The 17,394-nt window shown below is 43.1% G+C and overlaps 1 protein-coding gene across 2 annotated transcripts in view; it reads right to left on the reverse strand.

The window, feature by feature from the left end:
* Positions 1-16,881, reverse strand: part of FNIP2 (folliculin interacting protein 2) — a 48,178-nt gene extending 31,297 nt beyond the window's left edge. For both annotated transcript variants that reach the window (XM_064710764.1, XM_064710763.1), the window contains exon 1: positions 16,444-16,881. In XM_064710764.1, coding sequence (XP_064566834.1) covers positions 16,444-16,538 — 95 coding nt within the window. In that variant the 5' untranslated portion in view covers positions 16,539-16,881. The remainder of the gene's footprint in view (positions 1-16,443) is intronic.
* Between the last annotated feature and the right edge of the window lie 513 nt (positions 16,882-17,394).

Here is a 17,394-nt window from a genome sequence, read left to right on the forward strand (position 1 = left end):
GGCCTCTTTAAAAAAAAAAAAAAAAACATAGTTGCTTCTGCAGTGACTCGCCCTTAGTTGCAAGGTTGTTCTAACACTGGCTACAACACCCTGTTAATGGCTCTCATGTGAGCAAGTGTCATCTGACAACCCCTAGCAACCCGGTATAGCTTAGGAGCAAGTAAGAATCTGTCATCATTGCCATATGGTTATCAGTTCAAAAAACCCAACTACCAACACCAAGAAACATGCTAGATATTCTGCACTGTAATGCTTTTATTTCTAAGGACAAGACCTGCTTATACTTGGACAAGAACTTGGCACTAGTACTTTGAAAAGTTTTTTTGAAAAAGTATGAAAGAAAACAATGAGAAAAGGTTGCAGACTTCAAGTTGCTTGGTGAGAATTTATAGTCATGTGGCTCTTAAAATAATTCAATAACAGTACTGATGACAAAAATATCTAATAAAATACTCCTGACCAAGTAAATTTAAGTTTTTGAACAGAACAAAGGAATCAGAGGACAGAAGACAGAATATCATTAAGTCCAACTCCTGGGCCCACACAGGAGCATCCCCAAGAGTCACACTTCTGCCCCAAAGTGTTGTCAAATGCTATTGAAATGTCAGGATTGGTCCTGTGACCACTTTCCTGGGGACTCTGTTTGAGTGCCCAAACACCCTCTAGGTGAGTAACTTTTTTCTAATATGCAATCTAAAACTCCCTGGCCCAACTTCAGGCCATCTTGGGTCCTGCCACTGGTCACCACAGACAAGAGATCAGTGCCTGCCCCTCCTGATGAAGTTGTAACTGCAATGAGTCCTCCTCTCAGCCTCCTCTTCTCCAGGCTCAACAAACTGAGTGGCCTCAGCCATTCCTCATATGGCTTCTCCCCATCATTTTTGTTGCCCTCCTCTAGGCACTCTCTGACAGCTTAAATATCTTTTTTTGTATTGCAGTGACCAAAGCTGCACACAGGATGTTCTCCTAGGCTCTGGTAATTCTACTGCAGAACAAAGTCCTCTTCCCCATGTTTGCACTAAAAAAAGTCATCCAGACATATCTGCTCATAATTCACATCTCTCATGAATTATGATGGGCTTTCTCCCCATCAGTAAAATTTTAAACATTTTATAAGATAACAGCTGTACTGCAATTTCCCTTCCAGGTTAAAAAGGGAAAACCACTTCGTTAATGGTCAACCAGACAAGCAGTAGAGTTAGAAACAAGATTTCAAAACCCAGTGCTACGTGCTACCTGCTAAATAGCACAGCACCCTTAAAATGATTTTGTAATCACAGTTAACCCCAACCTCCAAAATCTGGACAGAAGTGAAGCAAAAAACTAGAGCAAGGTTAGGCTGAACAACTTGCTCTGTTGCTGAGGGAAACCTATAGCAATAAAAAAACCAACTCCAATCCCCAGAGAAGTGACAAGTACTGGATCACAATTACTCCTCCTCCCAAGTATGGCAAACAAATGAAATCTTTGGCCTGTTCTCAAGTGACTTAAATGATCTAGGTGAAGACAAATCTAGACCTCACCTCATTGAGGAAGAAAACTTTAAACACCAGTGCTACAAGTAATCTTTGAAGTGTGAATAAGTGAAATAATACACTTTGACTAAGATCAGAAAATCATAGCTTTCACTTCTGTACTACCCTTTCCCCAAACAAACCAAAATTCTCGAACATTCATCAAACTATCAAATTCCCATCAGGCTTTAGAACAAGGAACTCCTGTAAGCTCACTAAATAGCTTCACAACACTACTTCATCTGTAAATGCAATCTCTGTAGAATAACACAAATCCTAAAGTACCTGGGGAATTAACATGGCAAATCCACAGAACAGTTTTTAAACAACAACAAAATACTACATAAATCCACATATGGAAAACACACACAGTCCATAAAGTAGATAACACAGAAAATGGAAGAAAGTGTCCTGCTCTGCAGATATAATCCTCTGTGAAGCAGAATTTAATCACTCTTTTTCTAGGCTATGTGACAGCATATCACCTGCTCTGTTTGTAGGTCATTTCCTGTCCATCTTCACTGCAAGACAATTGCCTAAACAATTTCGACTCAAGGTAACACTTTAGCAAGAAAATTTGGGATGGGGGAAGAGAAATAAATGTATGTGATGTAGTTCAGAATAATTTTCTGTATAAGTTACAGCTGCCCACTAAAACTTAAGCACTGTTTTCAATATAAGAGAATATTTTCTGAGACCCATGCAAGACTTTGTTTCCCAAACAGCTTTTAGAAGCAGCTAGAGAAGCTTAAGGAAAAGTTTGAATCATACCTGCTGTTTCAGTGAGCATTTCTTTTTGCAAAACATACACTTAAGCAAGACTGATACACAAAAAATGCCTAGACCCAGACATTCAGGATTAGTGCCAAAACATATATTTTAGGAAGAAGTGGAATATCTTTTGGATTGCTTAATAGTGATTTTCCCTCTTTTAGTCCATAGAATAGCTTACGGGGAACACAGGTTTCTATCCTCTCTCCTAATTTGCCTCATTTACCCTGCATTGTTTCTTCTCTTTCTGAAACCTCAGATATGGAAGAGCTGTGCTGATGCCACACCACATTCCTTTTCCACAATGACTTAAAGTAGTACTAATATGGCAAAGCTCTATTAACCTCAGATGAACTACCTTGTTCAAGCATGATACATAGTTACTAGTTTCACACAAGTTAGGCGGGATACATTGCAGATTAGTCACGCAACAAGTGAAGGAAGGTATTATTTGGAGCACTGCTCTCTCTCTCAAGACAGATTTTCCTGAAGAAAGAGTTCAGGTGGAGACAAAGTTCTAGGTATGAAATCATTGTACAGAAGGGTTATTTTTTTTAGGTTAATTCTGTATGTTCCTCTACGAAATCCAAAACAATATTGGATATATTTGTTCCTTGCAAAGCTAGAATTCCACAGATTCCCTGCTTAGGAAAGGACAATATGCTGGATTTTTGTAAGGCTGGAAGCATCTTTTCATCATCTTTGTTGCTACAAAGCAGTATCATCACAGACATGCACAAAAAATGACAAGACACACACACTGCTGATAGAGGTTAACAAACAGATCTACGCAAGTCACCATGAAGTGCAGACATCAGCTTTCCACAAACATCAAGAGCAGCCCATTAAACCAGTGCGTCAGAACTCAACTTCTCTGTGTTATCAGGCATCACTGCTCACTGGCTTATCTACAAGTCTGAAGTTTGGGAGCTAGCTTTCATAGAGCATCTCAGTAATAATGCAGAAATAAAAAAATAAAACCCACAATAAAACAAAACCCTAATCAAAGAAAACACCCAGCAAGTACATTGTTTGAAGCAGGACCACAAATAGCACAGAGACAGCACTCTCAGTTGCGAGCTCCAGAAGTGGAATTTCTCATTAGCAAAGAGAAGAGCTAAAGACTTGTAGATGCATGAAAAAAAGGCATGCATTTAACTGTGTTTTACAATGGTTTTCTTCTTTCTCAATGAAGAAAAGTGTGGTTTTTGTTAAACTAGGTCTTTAAACAAAGAAAGGTAAAGCCTGCAGTAAGGTTAGCACCCTAAGTCCACCACCTAGCTCTTTCATCCACACAGAAAGCTGTGCTTAGTTTTATCAACTTTCCCCTTTGCATCCCACTTTCTGCCATCATCTCCATAGCTTCCAACAGTCAGGAGAGCTCAGGTGACCCAAAGTAAGTCAAGCATTTTGCAGAAGCTGTTTCAGAGCGATGATCTTTATTATTACAAAGAACTGACAATTTGCTTGTAACCTTACACTCTCCAGGATTTGACAGTGTTTATTTTTTCAAGGCACCTGCAGTAACCAGCTTGCAGCTTTGACTGGAGCCAAAGAGCAGCTCCATCCGGGAGCAGGCAGCGCCGGGTGCGGCGCCTGCGCTGCCCGGCCAGGCCACCCCAGCTCCTGCGGCACGCAGCGCTGGCTCCCAGCTAACGCATCATTCCCGTGGCACTTGCTCCAGCGGCGCCATGTGACTGGGCCAGCGGCCAGGAACACAGCTACTAAATACAGACACTGCCAAGGCACGTCTGGGAACTGCCTCTGCCAGAAAATGAGATTAAGAGAAATCCTTTATCCTGCCTCTGCCTTTCCCCACCTTCTCTTGAATGCAAGGAAGAACTACACATTGTACATCTGTCTGAAGGAGAATTCTGAGCAGCAGTGCAAGGCAGAATCTGGTATTTATAGCACTGTACTAGCTCTTACTCCATTGCAATGCTGTATAAAAGTCCTGACAGATCTCAGACCTTAGTATCTCCTACATAAGTGAGCAAGCCAAGTCACACATCACCACACCTTAGGGTTGGTATCCTGAGGCATGGGTTTGGTTGCCTGTTCTTTCCTGTTCCTTCTCCCTCCTCTAGAGAGCCTTATATTCTATATTTTATTCTTTTTATTTAAGGAAGATTCTGTATACAGCTTTTAAACCTTTGTTCAAAGGATTATTTTCAGAATATGAAAAAAATTACTAAGAAAAAATGTTATTTATTGGACATATGTAAATACATAGATACAGAGAGATAAACAATGCCTGGTGTTGAATATTCCCCCCCAGTTTTTTCTAGCTAAATGAATTTTTTCTGCTGTAACACACACGAACACCTTCACTCCAAGTAGCTAAAAACACCCGCATGTTAACAGCAACCATTTCTTTAGAAATTTCCTCCACTTCTACTATGAAAAGGCTGCATTCACAAGAGGCCTTTGTGAACTGCAGAGGATGTGGCACTTTCTCAAGCTTTACAGACAGAAGTTTAGGGTACTCTCTCCAGGGGCACAGAAAGATTGCAAATTCCCATTTCTCATCATGGTTCCGAACACGCGCTCCCACAGTACAAAAGAACACACTCAAGGAGGGCTAGAGGCAAGTGCTATCCAAGAACCCCATCGCCCTCTTCCAAGGGAAATTGCTTCAGAAGGGGTCAGTTTCATCTAACCCAAAGGCACAAACTCAGCAGTATCACTTCACTTAAAAAGAAATTAATATTTACTGCCTAAATTCGTATTCTATGAAAAGATATCACATGTGGCTCTCTAACAGTGCTGAGAGCTGAAGCAGCCCTGTTTTTTTCACCAGCTAACACAATATTGGTAAGACCTCTGTAAATTATTATGTTAAACTGTTGTAAGAACAAGATGTGTTTTGATCCTTCTAAAACAGAGATTGTAGCTGAAAAGTTAGTCTGCAATAACCAGGAAGGGAAGGAAGAAAAACTAAGTTGAATATTTATGAGAAAGTACTGATTTACCCAACTGGCAAGAATATGAGAAAGAACACATACACAAGTAGCCATGCTTGATCACCCAAAGTTGCTGCAGCATGAACAGCAAAGTCCATTGCTTCTGTCTAGATGAATGCCAGGAAATCCTGACTTAGATTGAATGAAGTGATAACACGGACGGATATAACGTCAGCTCCGGCATTTTTCACTAGTTATGGCCAAAAATAAGCTTTGCTCCTCTTGTTTTTGTTATGATAATTTGTCCATTCCATCCAAAACACTTTCCTTAACTATCTCTTGTAGACAACATATGGAGTAGCTTTCTAGTAACTAGAACTGAATCTTGAAGGCTTACATAGATTTATTTTCAAGTTTCACTGGAAAGGGAAGGAGAAACACCTTGGGACCATGTGCATGGCAATTAAATCACTCATACCATATACCTTCTCAATGAAAAAAATACACACAAAACCAACCAAACAAACCACAGTCCTGCAGCTGACTGGCATGGGCAAACCTACCCTTGCTGCAAGCCACTATGCTAAAGACTTACGTTCTGTTTACCGCCAATTGCGTAGGACTTTGAATGTATAAATAGTCATTAAGTTATGAAACAGTCTCCCCTCCTTAAAGCAGGCCAACCACTCTAAACTACTCACATAGGATCTCAAATATTTTCTCAAAAACACTGGTATTATAGAAGACTTAGAAGTTTATCCAGTCAGGTTTGCTTGTAATTACAGCTGACCGCACCCAGCTAGCATTTGGCTGCCAAGTATCAGTCCATCAATCCTGAAATGTTTGAGGAAAAAAAAAAATCACACAGAAAATTCAGTTGCATCCTTGTCCTGCAATAAGAATGATTTGCACATTGATAGAGGCAAACAAATTTCAGTCAGCAAGCTTATGTAGCAATTATTAGACAAATTAGAAACCTTCATCCTCACAAGAAGGTAAAACCTGGTCAAGCTCCTTTAGTGTTCCCCAAAAAAACAGTGTACAAGAAAATCCTTTATAACAGACCTGATTTACTCCTGAGATGAAGTCTATCAGAGCAGACTCTCTAGAAGCCATCCTAACACTACAGATTCAGGATAATTTCATTTAAATACAAACAAAACTCACTTTCTTTTCACTTTCTGTCAAAACAGGGACCAAGGATACAACTCTGATGAAGACTACAGTCACCTTTTAGTGCTTCAGTAATGTGAACAAAACGCCAAAATCAAATCAAATTTCAATCAAATTTCTAGTTCACACACGAACACATTTCAATCCAAATACAGAATTGTTTCTTTAATCAGAGGTTCAAGTCATCTTTGGCACTCTACACAGATGTGTTGTGCTTAAAAATAAAGAAATTGGACAGATACATTATCAATGTGCACATGGGTCCATTGAGTTGACTGTTTCAAAAAATGCACATTCACTACAAAATACATTGTTCTGTTTGCATTTTCATCTTCTTTGCACACCTATCCCTGCACCCATTATCCAGTCCAGCTGTACATAAGCACCAAGTGCTATGATAAAGTGACAAACAGAGATAGCTATTTTCAAATAGATGTTATTTCCCTAGTTCCATTCAAAAGCATTCCCAAATATATCCCTGTTTGTAAGACTGCTCCCAGGAACTTCTGAGCACAAGAAATTTAGTACTTGAACTTTTTTGAACTCAACTGTACTGTGATCTAGTCCAGAGCAGGTGACTGACATCTATCCCCAAGCCTCCCAAGTACCAAAGTCATTAGGCATTACTCACCCACTCCCTAAGTCAGAATTGTGTCTGAAATCATTTTAGTGCTTTGTAAGCACAATTTATATGCACAGACAAATCTCATAACTACCTTTATAAGGAGAGAGGGTTAATTTTTCCAACTCTTTAACTTGATGTGATCTAGAAATGTTTTTAACAGTTGGGAGGGCAGAGGTTGCACTCCTGAAGCGGCTAACACGGGAGAGCAACCTTCCTCCAGGCTAAAAGCCAAGACAAGTAGGAGCTAAGGTGCATGTCACTATGGTTGTCTGCTAAGTGAACTGAAGCGGCCACTAAATCCCTGCTCTTTATTCCAGCCTTCTCAACACAGCCGAGGATTAGCCCTCCATAACCATTCCTACGTGGTGTGACAGCTTCACACAGACTACTGTAAGAAGAGCTGGTTCTATCCCTGACCTTTACACAGACACCACTGAGAGGTCTCAACACTGCTCTATCAGCGCTACTGTGGAAGTGACAAATGTCCAGGCAATGCCCAATTCCAGCACTGAACAGGAGAATGTAGTAATCTTGTAACATTGGAGCCATTCACCAAGACCAAGCCTTCATATGCATGGACTAACCCTGCTGCTCCACAGCTGAGCAAAATGGTTTCTGCAAGAATTCTTCTTCCTTGCTCCGGTACCTTCCTTCCCAGCGCCTCACAGGTCTCCACCCACCTTGTTCAACCCAAGCTGTTAAACAAGACAGGACACTTCAGAAACAAAAGGCTCATGACATTTCCTATAGAACGATCTGTCCTAAAAAGTACAATCCATTTTAGAGCGCAAGTTACAGAGCAGGGCATTAAATGTGAAGATTTTAAAAGGTCATTTTGGGGGAATGTGAAGGAAAGGCAAGCAAATGTGGCAGACACAAGCACTCAAATGTTCAGCAATAGCTGGACAAACTCATGTGCTCACATAAAAAAAACAGGAGATACAAAAAAAAAATTGTCTGATCATAAAATAATTTCTGTGAATTGCAGATTTCAAAAAGTTGCAGTAACTATCTTTTCCAGACCACAGAGAGTTTTAACATTATAACATTACATTCTGTAAAATTATCCACATTCAGTGAAATAATAATAACTAAATAACTTGCTCGGGACTATGTATTCAACAGCTTGTACAGCCTTCTCTCTGGGGTTTCCTTCAAAAACTTTATCTAATGTACTCTGCTCAGATTTTCTGTACTCCTGGAGCTGTGCGTTACAAACCCAACCCCAAGAGTTGAGCAATTTCAGCTGTTGGATAACATCCAGATTCAGAATTCAGTACAAATACTCTGCACAAAAATTCAGAGCACTGAGTTCATTCAAGCCTGTTTTCTTTCATAAAAGTCAGTAAACTCAGTGAAAACAAAAGTTGAGTTATTGTAAGAAACTTCCTGATTCCATTATAAAAAATTAAGTACTACTGTGTTCAGATTTCTAATTTGAAAGTGCTAATACCAAATTCAGACTGCTAGCACCTCTATTAGCAAAATGAATAAATATTGTCAATTGTTTACTTAATACAGCTGATTTCATTAGTACATCTAAAATTTCACTGAGCACCTTGGAGGAGAAAAGTTGAGCTGTATTGCACTGAAGTGAGAGCATCCTGCAGAGAAAGCTCCACACTGATTCAGTAATTACATTACAGCTCAAGTTTCACTTCAGCAAAGTCCATGGAAGCAGAATCATGACTCAGTTCTAACAGCAGCTAGTGTGATGTAAAGCCCTCGTGCCCGTTTATCAGTACAATTCTAAGAATCTCACCCCTATGAGAAGTGTGCTGGCTGACCACAGCCATTTCAGCTGCTGGTCAGGTAAATGCATCTGCACTTGCCCTATGGATGTGGGGAACACACGAGCACTGTTGCCACAACTTCTAAGCTCATTTGCTCAGTGAGTGTCTCAGAACACTTTGTCTTGTAGCCTGCACAGGAGCTTGTCTTGTGACCTCAGCCTTGCACATTAAAACATGACATTACTGAGGTATTCAAGTGACAAACCCAGACAAATAGGGCAAATGGGGTGACTTGAGAAGAGCACTTACAGTGGGGAGAGAGCAGAACAGAGAAGAACCTGAGCATGAAGATTAAGAAGCAGCATAGGTGGAGCACACACAGAGGAGCCGATTCATGACAGGCAAAGGTGCACTGCCCTGTCCATGCCTGTTAGTCAGATCAGCAGTAATCTGACACTATCACAGGAAGCACACTGAAAAAGTGCAGACAGATATTTGCTGTCTTCACATGAGCACCCCATTCAAAGTCCTCCTTTTCCTGCTTATTCTCTCTAGCAAGCCTGTTCACCACCACCCCACAGAACTGCATTCCTCATCTTTTGCCTAAGAAATGTACCCATGGAAACCTTCACACAGCAAATGCTGGTAATTAGGACAGCCTAAGAACATTCTTCTTACAACGCTTCATCTAAGCTGCATACAAGACAACAGTGTGCTCTTAATCAAGGGTGCACTTAGCAGTAACTCTTGACAAATATAAAACACAACACATGACTCCAAATCTGAATTTACTCTTCAGAAGCTATCCACGAACATCACTAAGGTGCAAAGTACATGATGAAAGTACATGATTGTTAGTGTCAGAAGGAATTCTTAAAGGAACAGGTACATCACCATAGTTTGTAGCACATATAGTGAGTATTAATCGAAAGAGTTTTCTTTGCAAAGGAAGTCCTCAGCATCTTCAATAATACCAAAATGTCAGAACAAGGGATTATCTGTATGAGAAAAATTACTCCATTTTCTGTCCCCCCTGACCCCAACTCCTTTTTCTCATCTACTATCTCAGGGCATTTGGTCTGCTGTTACTCACTGTTCAGACCAAAGCAACAGCTGAGGGCCCCTACCATGCACTGGAAACACCTACATGCCACAGCGTCAAAGTGGGATGATATGATGACTAATGACTAAAACATTTTTGTGAAAACTCTTCCATCTTCCTTCCCCCGAAATTTAATAAAGCTATTTTGCAACTTGAACTTAGTTTACATAAGAAAAGTTACAAAGTTTATGTAAGTTTACATTAAGCCACCCGCTACTGGCAACAAAGACCTCCATCAGTTTTTAAAACGTTTCTCCACAAATTCAGCTTTTATGAATACTTGTCCACATTTTTCAGCCCCAAGCAGCTTTATTTTCTCATTCACATCAAGCCACTTACAGCTATTCCCCCTACAGCATTAGCATCACTGCAGTTAAATTGCAGTGTTTCCTGCTTTAAGTTGTGCCACCAAGGAAAGATACCTCAAGGCTTTCTGCTGCTACTATTCCCTAAATCACTTTCCACTGAGCACAGTACGTGGCACAGCTCTCACCCAGTTTTGGACGTGTCAACAGAAGTGCCCTAAGAATAAGGAATCAAGCATCTACTATCCAACTGCACACCAATTTTAGAATAAACACATGGAACCCCATGGATAAGTTACTTGTAAATCAGAAACAAGATAACCCACAGGCAAAAGTCATTTGACTGCCAGGCAATAATGTATCTTTTAATGGAATTAAATAATCAAGGCACAGCCATCCCTTTCAGAATGTCAGTAGCTTGGGCATTTCCACACATTTTTTGTCATTTGTGACAAAGACAAAAACCAAAACAAAAAACAGGGTGTCTTCTTGCAACGTTAAGAGAGATGGAGCTAGACTCAGAGCAAAGCCAGAGCAAACCAAGGGTTTGTCAATGACAGCAGTGTTTAGGGGAGGGGAAATTCAAACAACTAATGCAGAAACGGCCTTAGCTCCTGCTAAGCTCAAAACCAGACGACTTGGGGCTTGTTTTCCTCCAAAAAAGCCCCAGGCTGGAAGTGTGGTTTCCATGTCAAAAGACCATACTTTCAATTACTTCCTGTCTAAGCTGGTTTTTTGAGTGAGACTCTAGTAAATCTCTTTCTGCAGAACTTAGTCTTTAGCTCACTTTAGGGATGAAAGACTAACACCAGCGCAAAGGTGTAATGCTGCAGCCTGAGGCTCACCTTCAGCTGTCTGGGAATGGTGTACAGTTTAGTCTGCTCTTTGACCTGTCCTGCCCCTATTCTCAGGTCTGGCCTTGGGCTGGATTGCCCTTTTACAGCATGTAAAACACTGAATTTTTTTTCAAATACCTTTTAAAAGGTTTACAGCCAGATGTTTATGGGTATTTCCATGTATGAAGATGTACATGTGTGCTCAGTAGGATAACTGCTGTGTGGATCTCTACAAAACTGCAAGAAGCTCAAGAAAAAACCCATATTAGGTCACAAGAACATTCTGAGGAGTGTTTCATTTGAACAAACTGACATACAAGCAGACTCCAAGCTCACTACTGCTTTCTTTCCTTTTTCAGAAGGTGGAACATTGCCAGGCTGGTAATAAATGCTGTGAAATAATGCTTAGCAAGTAGGAGCTCACCAAGCATTTCAGTACTATGACCAAAGGAATCACTAGTACCAGCTGCCAAACAAATGATCTCATATACCAAAGCTAACAAACTGTTACCAGATAGATATCCTGCAGCTACAACATGACATCCGCTCCATTATAGACACCAGAAGGAGCAGCTGATACTTAAAGCTGAAGAAATAGACTGCATGCAAGTTTCAGACATAGCTGAAATAACACAACCTTTTTAAAAAAAACCACTTGAAATGAAGTTATTCCCTACTTTACAACAGTCCTTCACTACACATACCAGTATCAAAGATATTTAATCACAGGTTGCAATGCATAAATTATATATTCAGCAGTGAAAGCAGTCTTCCAAAAACTCCAAGGCATTTATTTTCATTTAAAAAACCCAAAACCAAATCAAACTATAAAGACTGAAATTAAGGTGAAGTCTGAATCCATAGCTTAAGGACAACCTCAGACTTTATGCTGAAAAATGCAGAAAAGCAGAGATGTGAAATTTCTTCTAAAATCAGGTAAACACAATGGCAGAAAAACTGCTATCAGTTTAAGTAAAATCAAACTATCTGCAACCAATATCAGTTTCCTTAAGGCCATTCCCCAATACCTTACTCAAATATTTGCTTAGCTCTTGAGACATTCTAGTCTTGGGATACTATGTGCTTATACTCTATGCAATCCCTAAAACTTCATGGGCTGTTCAGTGGGCAAGGAACTGATTGGAGGGCACTGGTCAATGGCTCAGAGTCCTGATGGACATCAGTGACAAATGGTGTCCCTTGGGGAATATCAGTAATGAAATTGTGTGCACCCTCAACAAATCTGCAGATGACACCAAGCTGTGCTTGTCTGCACACCTGAAGGATGGGATGCCAGCCCAAGGGGCCTAGGTAAGCTCAAGAAGTGGGCCCATGGCAATCTCATGAGGTTTAACAAGAACAAATGCAAGGCGCTGCCCAGGGTCAGAGCAAACCCTGGTATCAGCACAGGCTGGGGATGGACAGATTCAGAGCAGCTCTGCCCAGAAGGACCTGGGGATGCTGCTGGATGAGTGGCTGAACATGACCCAGCCATGTGCACTTGCAACCCAGGAAGCCAAATATGTCCTGGGCTACATTAAAAGCAGTGTGGCCAGCCCAAGGGACCAGGGAGACTGTTCTGCCCTTCTGCCCTGCCCTCGTGAGACCCCACCTGCAGTGCTGCACCCACCTCTGGGGTCCCCAGCACAGGAAGGACATTGACCTGTTGGAGCAAGTCCAGAGGAGAGACACATGATTTAGAGGGATGGAGCATCTCTCCTGTGATGAAAGAATGAGAGAACTGAGGCTGTTCAAACTGGAAAAGAGCAGCCTTTAGGACAACTTCGTTGCTGCTTTCCAGTACCTGAAGAGAGCCTACAAAATTATGGAGAGAGAAATTTTAAAACACATGCAATGGCTTCAAACAAGGAGAATAGTTTAGATGAGATACTAGGAAAAATTCTTTACTGCGAGGGTGGTGAAACACTGGAAGTCTGCCCAGAAAAGTAGTGGATGCCCATCCCCGTAAATGTTGAAGGCCAGGTTGGATGGGGCTCTGATCAGCGTGGTCTAGTGGAAGGTATCCCTGTCTAAGGCAGCAATGGTTGGAACTAGAGGATCTCTAAGGTCTCTTCCAACACAAGCTGATCTATGATTCTGCTGAATACATGACCCTGGTAGCACTCCAAAATATTGTACAAACTATGCTAAACCAATTTTGTATGGAAAGCAACATTTGATAAGGAAATTAGAAGTTTAAGGGGAATTTAGCCACATAAATACTCGTTGCTTGCACACAAAGTAATTAGGGTTTTCCCAGAGCCTCAGAGGCTAAGAAGAAATATATTCAATTACAGTCACTCAAGTGCCTCTGTTGAAGGGGATGTGTGTATACACACACATCCATCTTTACATATGTATTACACACATAGATATATATATATTTAGTTAAGGGAAGCAAGAAGCAGCAGTAAAAAAAGAGAAGCTCAAGTCTGTACACAAAACTGCTTAGAACAAATGTAATATCTCACTAATACACGTCTATTCCAGCTGGTTTATAATTTTTGTAAAAAAGGAATTAAGCTATTCTACAATTCTAACTACTACCCTTCTAGCACTTCATACTTCCATTATCTTGAAGGAAGGCCTGGGCCAGCAGAAAGTCCTGCTATCCCAATAGCTCTATATTAGCATCTGCACCTCATGTTTACACTCTCCTCACCCTGCAGGTAAAGATTGTGCTCATGTGAGCATGTCATGCAGCCCAGACTAGCTCCACAGAGTGCATTCATTGCTGCTAAGGACCTGACACCCACACTACATGTGCTCTGGAGTTTTACTTTTGACCAGCTGTAGTATGGTCCCAGGGATTGAATGCCCATTAGTGGTTGGAACACACTTTCTAATTTCATTCATTCCAACAGGAATCCAGTTTATGCACCAAAGCCACTTGGCTTTGTGAGCCAAAGTGCAGTTAGTGGGACAATTTAGAGGTTTTCTTTAAAAGAGCACTCCTGAGCCAAATTAATATGTTCATATTCATGCACCCAAGAAATAATTTCCTGTGGCTCCAAATTCATCCATAAGCTCCATGTCTCTTGCTCTTTGAGGCAGTGCCAGCTCATCTTGGTAAGCAGCACAGACCTTGAAGCTTGATGCTTCCTTCAGAGCAGAAGGAGCGTGGACCTCTGGCCAAGATGTAGCTCCCATTAAAGAAGAGAGTGCAACAGCATGAGCACATGCAGTGCTTGTTACAGGCAAAATGCAAGCCTGGTTGATAGCCCTCTGCAACAGAACTTTTTCTGGTGTTCCTGGGAAGACTAGAAAACACAAAGCTTTCCAACAACATAGTTGGAAAAAGTTGTCAAATCACATTAATTTGAGGAGGCATTATCTACAAAAGAGATTTTTGGTGATTCCTCTCTTTTTCAGGGTAAGGAGGGTGTGTGAATACACATAAAGCTTTCAAGGCATTCATAACAATTGCAAGTCCAAGGATACAGATTGTTATTGGCCTCACAGGATCCCTTAACTGAGCTACACACTGTCAGACATATTGAGCATGGCGGGACCTCACTAACCAAAACCTGGAAGAAATAAAACTAACTAAAGATCCCTCAAAAGGCAGCCTTGTCATTAGAAAATGATTCTGCCACTTTGCATCCAACATTGACCAGCAGTATATGATTAATACAGAAGCTACCGAAGGATTATGTTTCCTACTTAGATGAAATCACATCTCTCCACTCCAACAGAGATTACTGTTGAACAGAAAGTCTATTAAAAGCATTGCAGCAAAGCTTCTCAGACCCTGTAAGCATGCTCTTGCAGATCATGAACAGATGACTGGAAAGAAAGAAAAAGCATTACAGCATACTTAAAAGTTGTAAGGAAGAAGCTTAACATTAACAAGCAAAAAACCCCTCCATTCACATGTAAAATACTTCAAAAATTTTATTAACCTTAGGTGAGTCAAAAAAAGCCAAATAGAAAGGGAATGAGGAAAACCAGGGGATAAAAAGATGAAGGGTACCTACAGAAGTATTTTCGTTATAATAGCTTTTATGCAAAGCATCACATAACTTAAATGTTACCTAAACTGAAAACCAAGTGTGGAATATCCTACCCAAAAAACAGAAAGAAGGAGAAAGTACAATCCCTAACTTCACTCCAGGCAGAATAATCTTACTGATTTTAGGGGGAAACACACTGTACAAGGAATCTGCCTTCATGGAGACACTTGATAATCCAATAATCCAATAACAATCCAATAATCACAACACTGGTCTCTGACACAGAATATGCAAAATAATAGAGTTAGTCTGGAACTGTCAGTTTCTATGTGGAAAACTGTTTTCTTCCACATTAAAGGATATATTTAACTCACAAGGTGGGTAAGTGCTAAAAGAAGTAGCAGTTAGAGAAAAATAATCTGCAGTTACAAGTGCAACATATCGACTCTGCAGCTTCACAAAACTCACTAGATTTGTTCTCTAATATGAATGCAGCTCCAAGACTGTGTCCAATCATTTTCAGAGGAAACACCTTGTAACCCAAATATATTGTCATTTTCATCTTACACTATTGTTCTCCATGATCTTGTAACTTTAGCCACACAAATGGCAATATCCCGCACAGACCATCTTTGGAATTACAATGGTTCCACAACTGTGATCTTTCATACTTGGCACGATGGCATTTTGTGGATCAAAATATTGCCCACTGCTCTCCCTGACCATCCTTAGTAGTTTCAGCGTTTAAAGCCCAGATTCCAATTGAGCCCCGTGTACCATCTGATCACAAGACCGGCCAACTCATGCCGCCCAGCAAAACAGGCACAGAGGTTACGGGGCACGCATGTGATTGCCACTGTGCTCACCGGGCCACTCGGTCTTGTGAGCAGCACAGATGTCACACGAACAAAGCTCCAAAGCACCAGCCTGAGCAAAACGCTGCCCCCGAAGGTTTAGAAAACATTAAAACTTCAATATTACACAGAGAATCGATATTATATAGAGGTTATACACATAAACCCCGAAGCATCCATAGCTACTGAGCCTCACGTTTCAGCACGCACGGTATCAAAAGCAGGGGGCAGTGAAAGGTGCCTAATGCTTAGCGGGTCACCAGACTGCGCACGTGTATTTAGGTCACAACAATTAAGCTGTTTCTTAATTTTCCTGTGCTGATGAGACCCGGGCACGAGTTATCCCATCAACCGCGCACAAACGCCAGACAGGGGGCCCGGTGCCTCTCCCCCACCCCTACCGGGGGCGAGCGCCCCAGGCTCCCGGGCGTGCCACCGCCAACTCGAGCAGAAAATGGCTGAGAGATCCAACGGGAGGGAACGGCGGGAGAGGAGCCACCCCGGCGCGGCCGTGCCTCCCGCCGCACCCCCTTTCCCCGGCCGTTCCCCCGGAAACACTGCGGCGGGGTACCCCGCGGGGCTGCGGCACACCTGCGCCCCACGCCGGCCTCTCTGCCGCCTCGCCGGGGCAGCCCCCGGGGCCCGCCCGCCGCCCGCCGCCCGCCCCGGCTCACCTGAAGGCGGGCCCCTCCCCCGGAGCCCGGCCGTGGGGGGCTGTCGCGCCACCGCCCCTTTTGTTGAAGAGCTTCTGGAGCAGGGTGGGAGCCATGCCGCCCTCCCGCCCGGCGGCAGCCCCGCCGCGCCCCTCGCAGCGGCTCAGCGGGCGGCGAGCGGCGGCGGCCGCGGCAGCATCCCCGGAGCCGCTGCGGAGCCGCCCAGCATTCCGCGGAGGCGAGGAGAGGCGAGAGGAGGCGAAAGGAGAGCCGGGCCGCTCAGCCGCGCCGCTGCCGGCGGCCAGCCGTCACCTGAGCGAGGGGTCGGGCGCTCCCGGAGGCGGCGCTGGCACCGGCCGCGCACTGGGCACCGGGCAGGGCAGAGCGAGGCAGTGCTCCCCGCGCCGCCGGCAGACGGAGATGGGGCCGGGGCTGCGGTGGCGCCGCGCCCCTCGGGCCGTCCCCATTGGCTGCGCGGCGCCCCCGCCCAGCCCCAGCACGTGGTAGGGTGCGGAGGCGGCCTTAAAGGGACAGCGCCCGGCCGGGCCGCGCCGCCTGTGCCGGGGAACGGCTCGCGGGGTGCGGCGTGCGCCCATACATCCGACCGGAGAACCCGTGTGAAGGGGCCGGAAGGGGCCTTAAAGGTCATCTAGTCACAGACAGCACTCCCATGCGCAGGGACACCTCCCAGTAGGCCAAATTTCTCAAGGGCTTAGCCAGTCTGGCTTTGAATATCTCCAGGGCTGGGGCATCCGCAACCTCCGTGAATCTGTTCCAGCTCCTCACCACTCTCACAATAAAAGATTTCTTTGTAATATCGAACCTAAACTTCCCCTGTTTCAGTTTGAACCCATAATTTCTTGTCCCATCGCTACAATTCCTGATAGTCCCTCTCTGGCTTCCATGTAGTCCCCTTCAGACACTGGAAGGCTGCAAAGAGCTCTCCACACAACCTCTTCTCCAGGCTGAACA

This window comes from Zonotrichia leucophrys, chromosome 4 (genome assembly GCF_028769735.1).
Source record: "Zonotrichia leucophrys gambelii isolate GWCS_2022_RI chromosome 4, RI_Zleu_2.0, whole genome shotgun sequence".
Lineage (NCBI taxonomy): Eukaryota > Metazoa > Chordata > Aves > Passeriformes > Passerellidae > Zonotrichia > Zonotrichia leucophrys.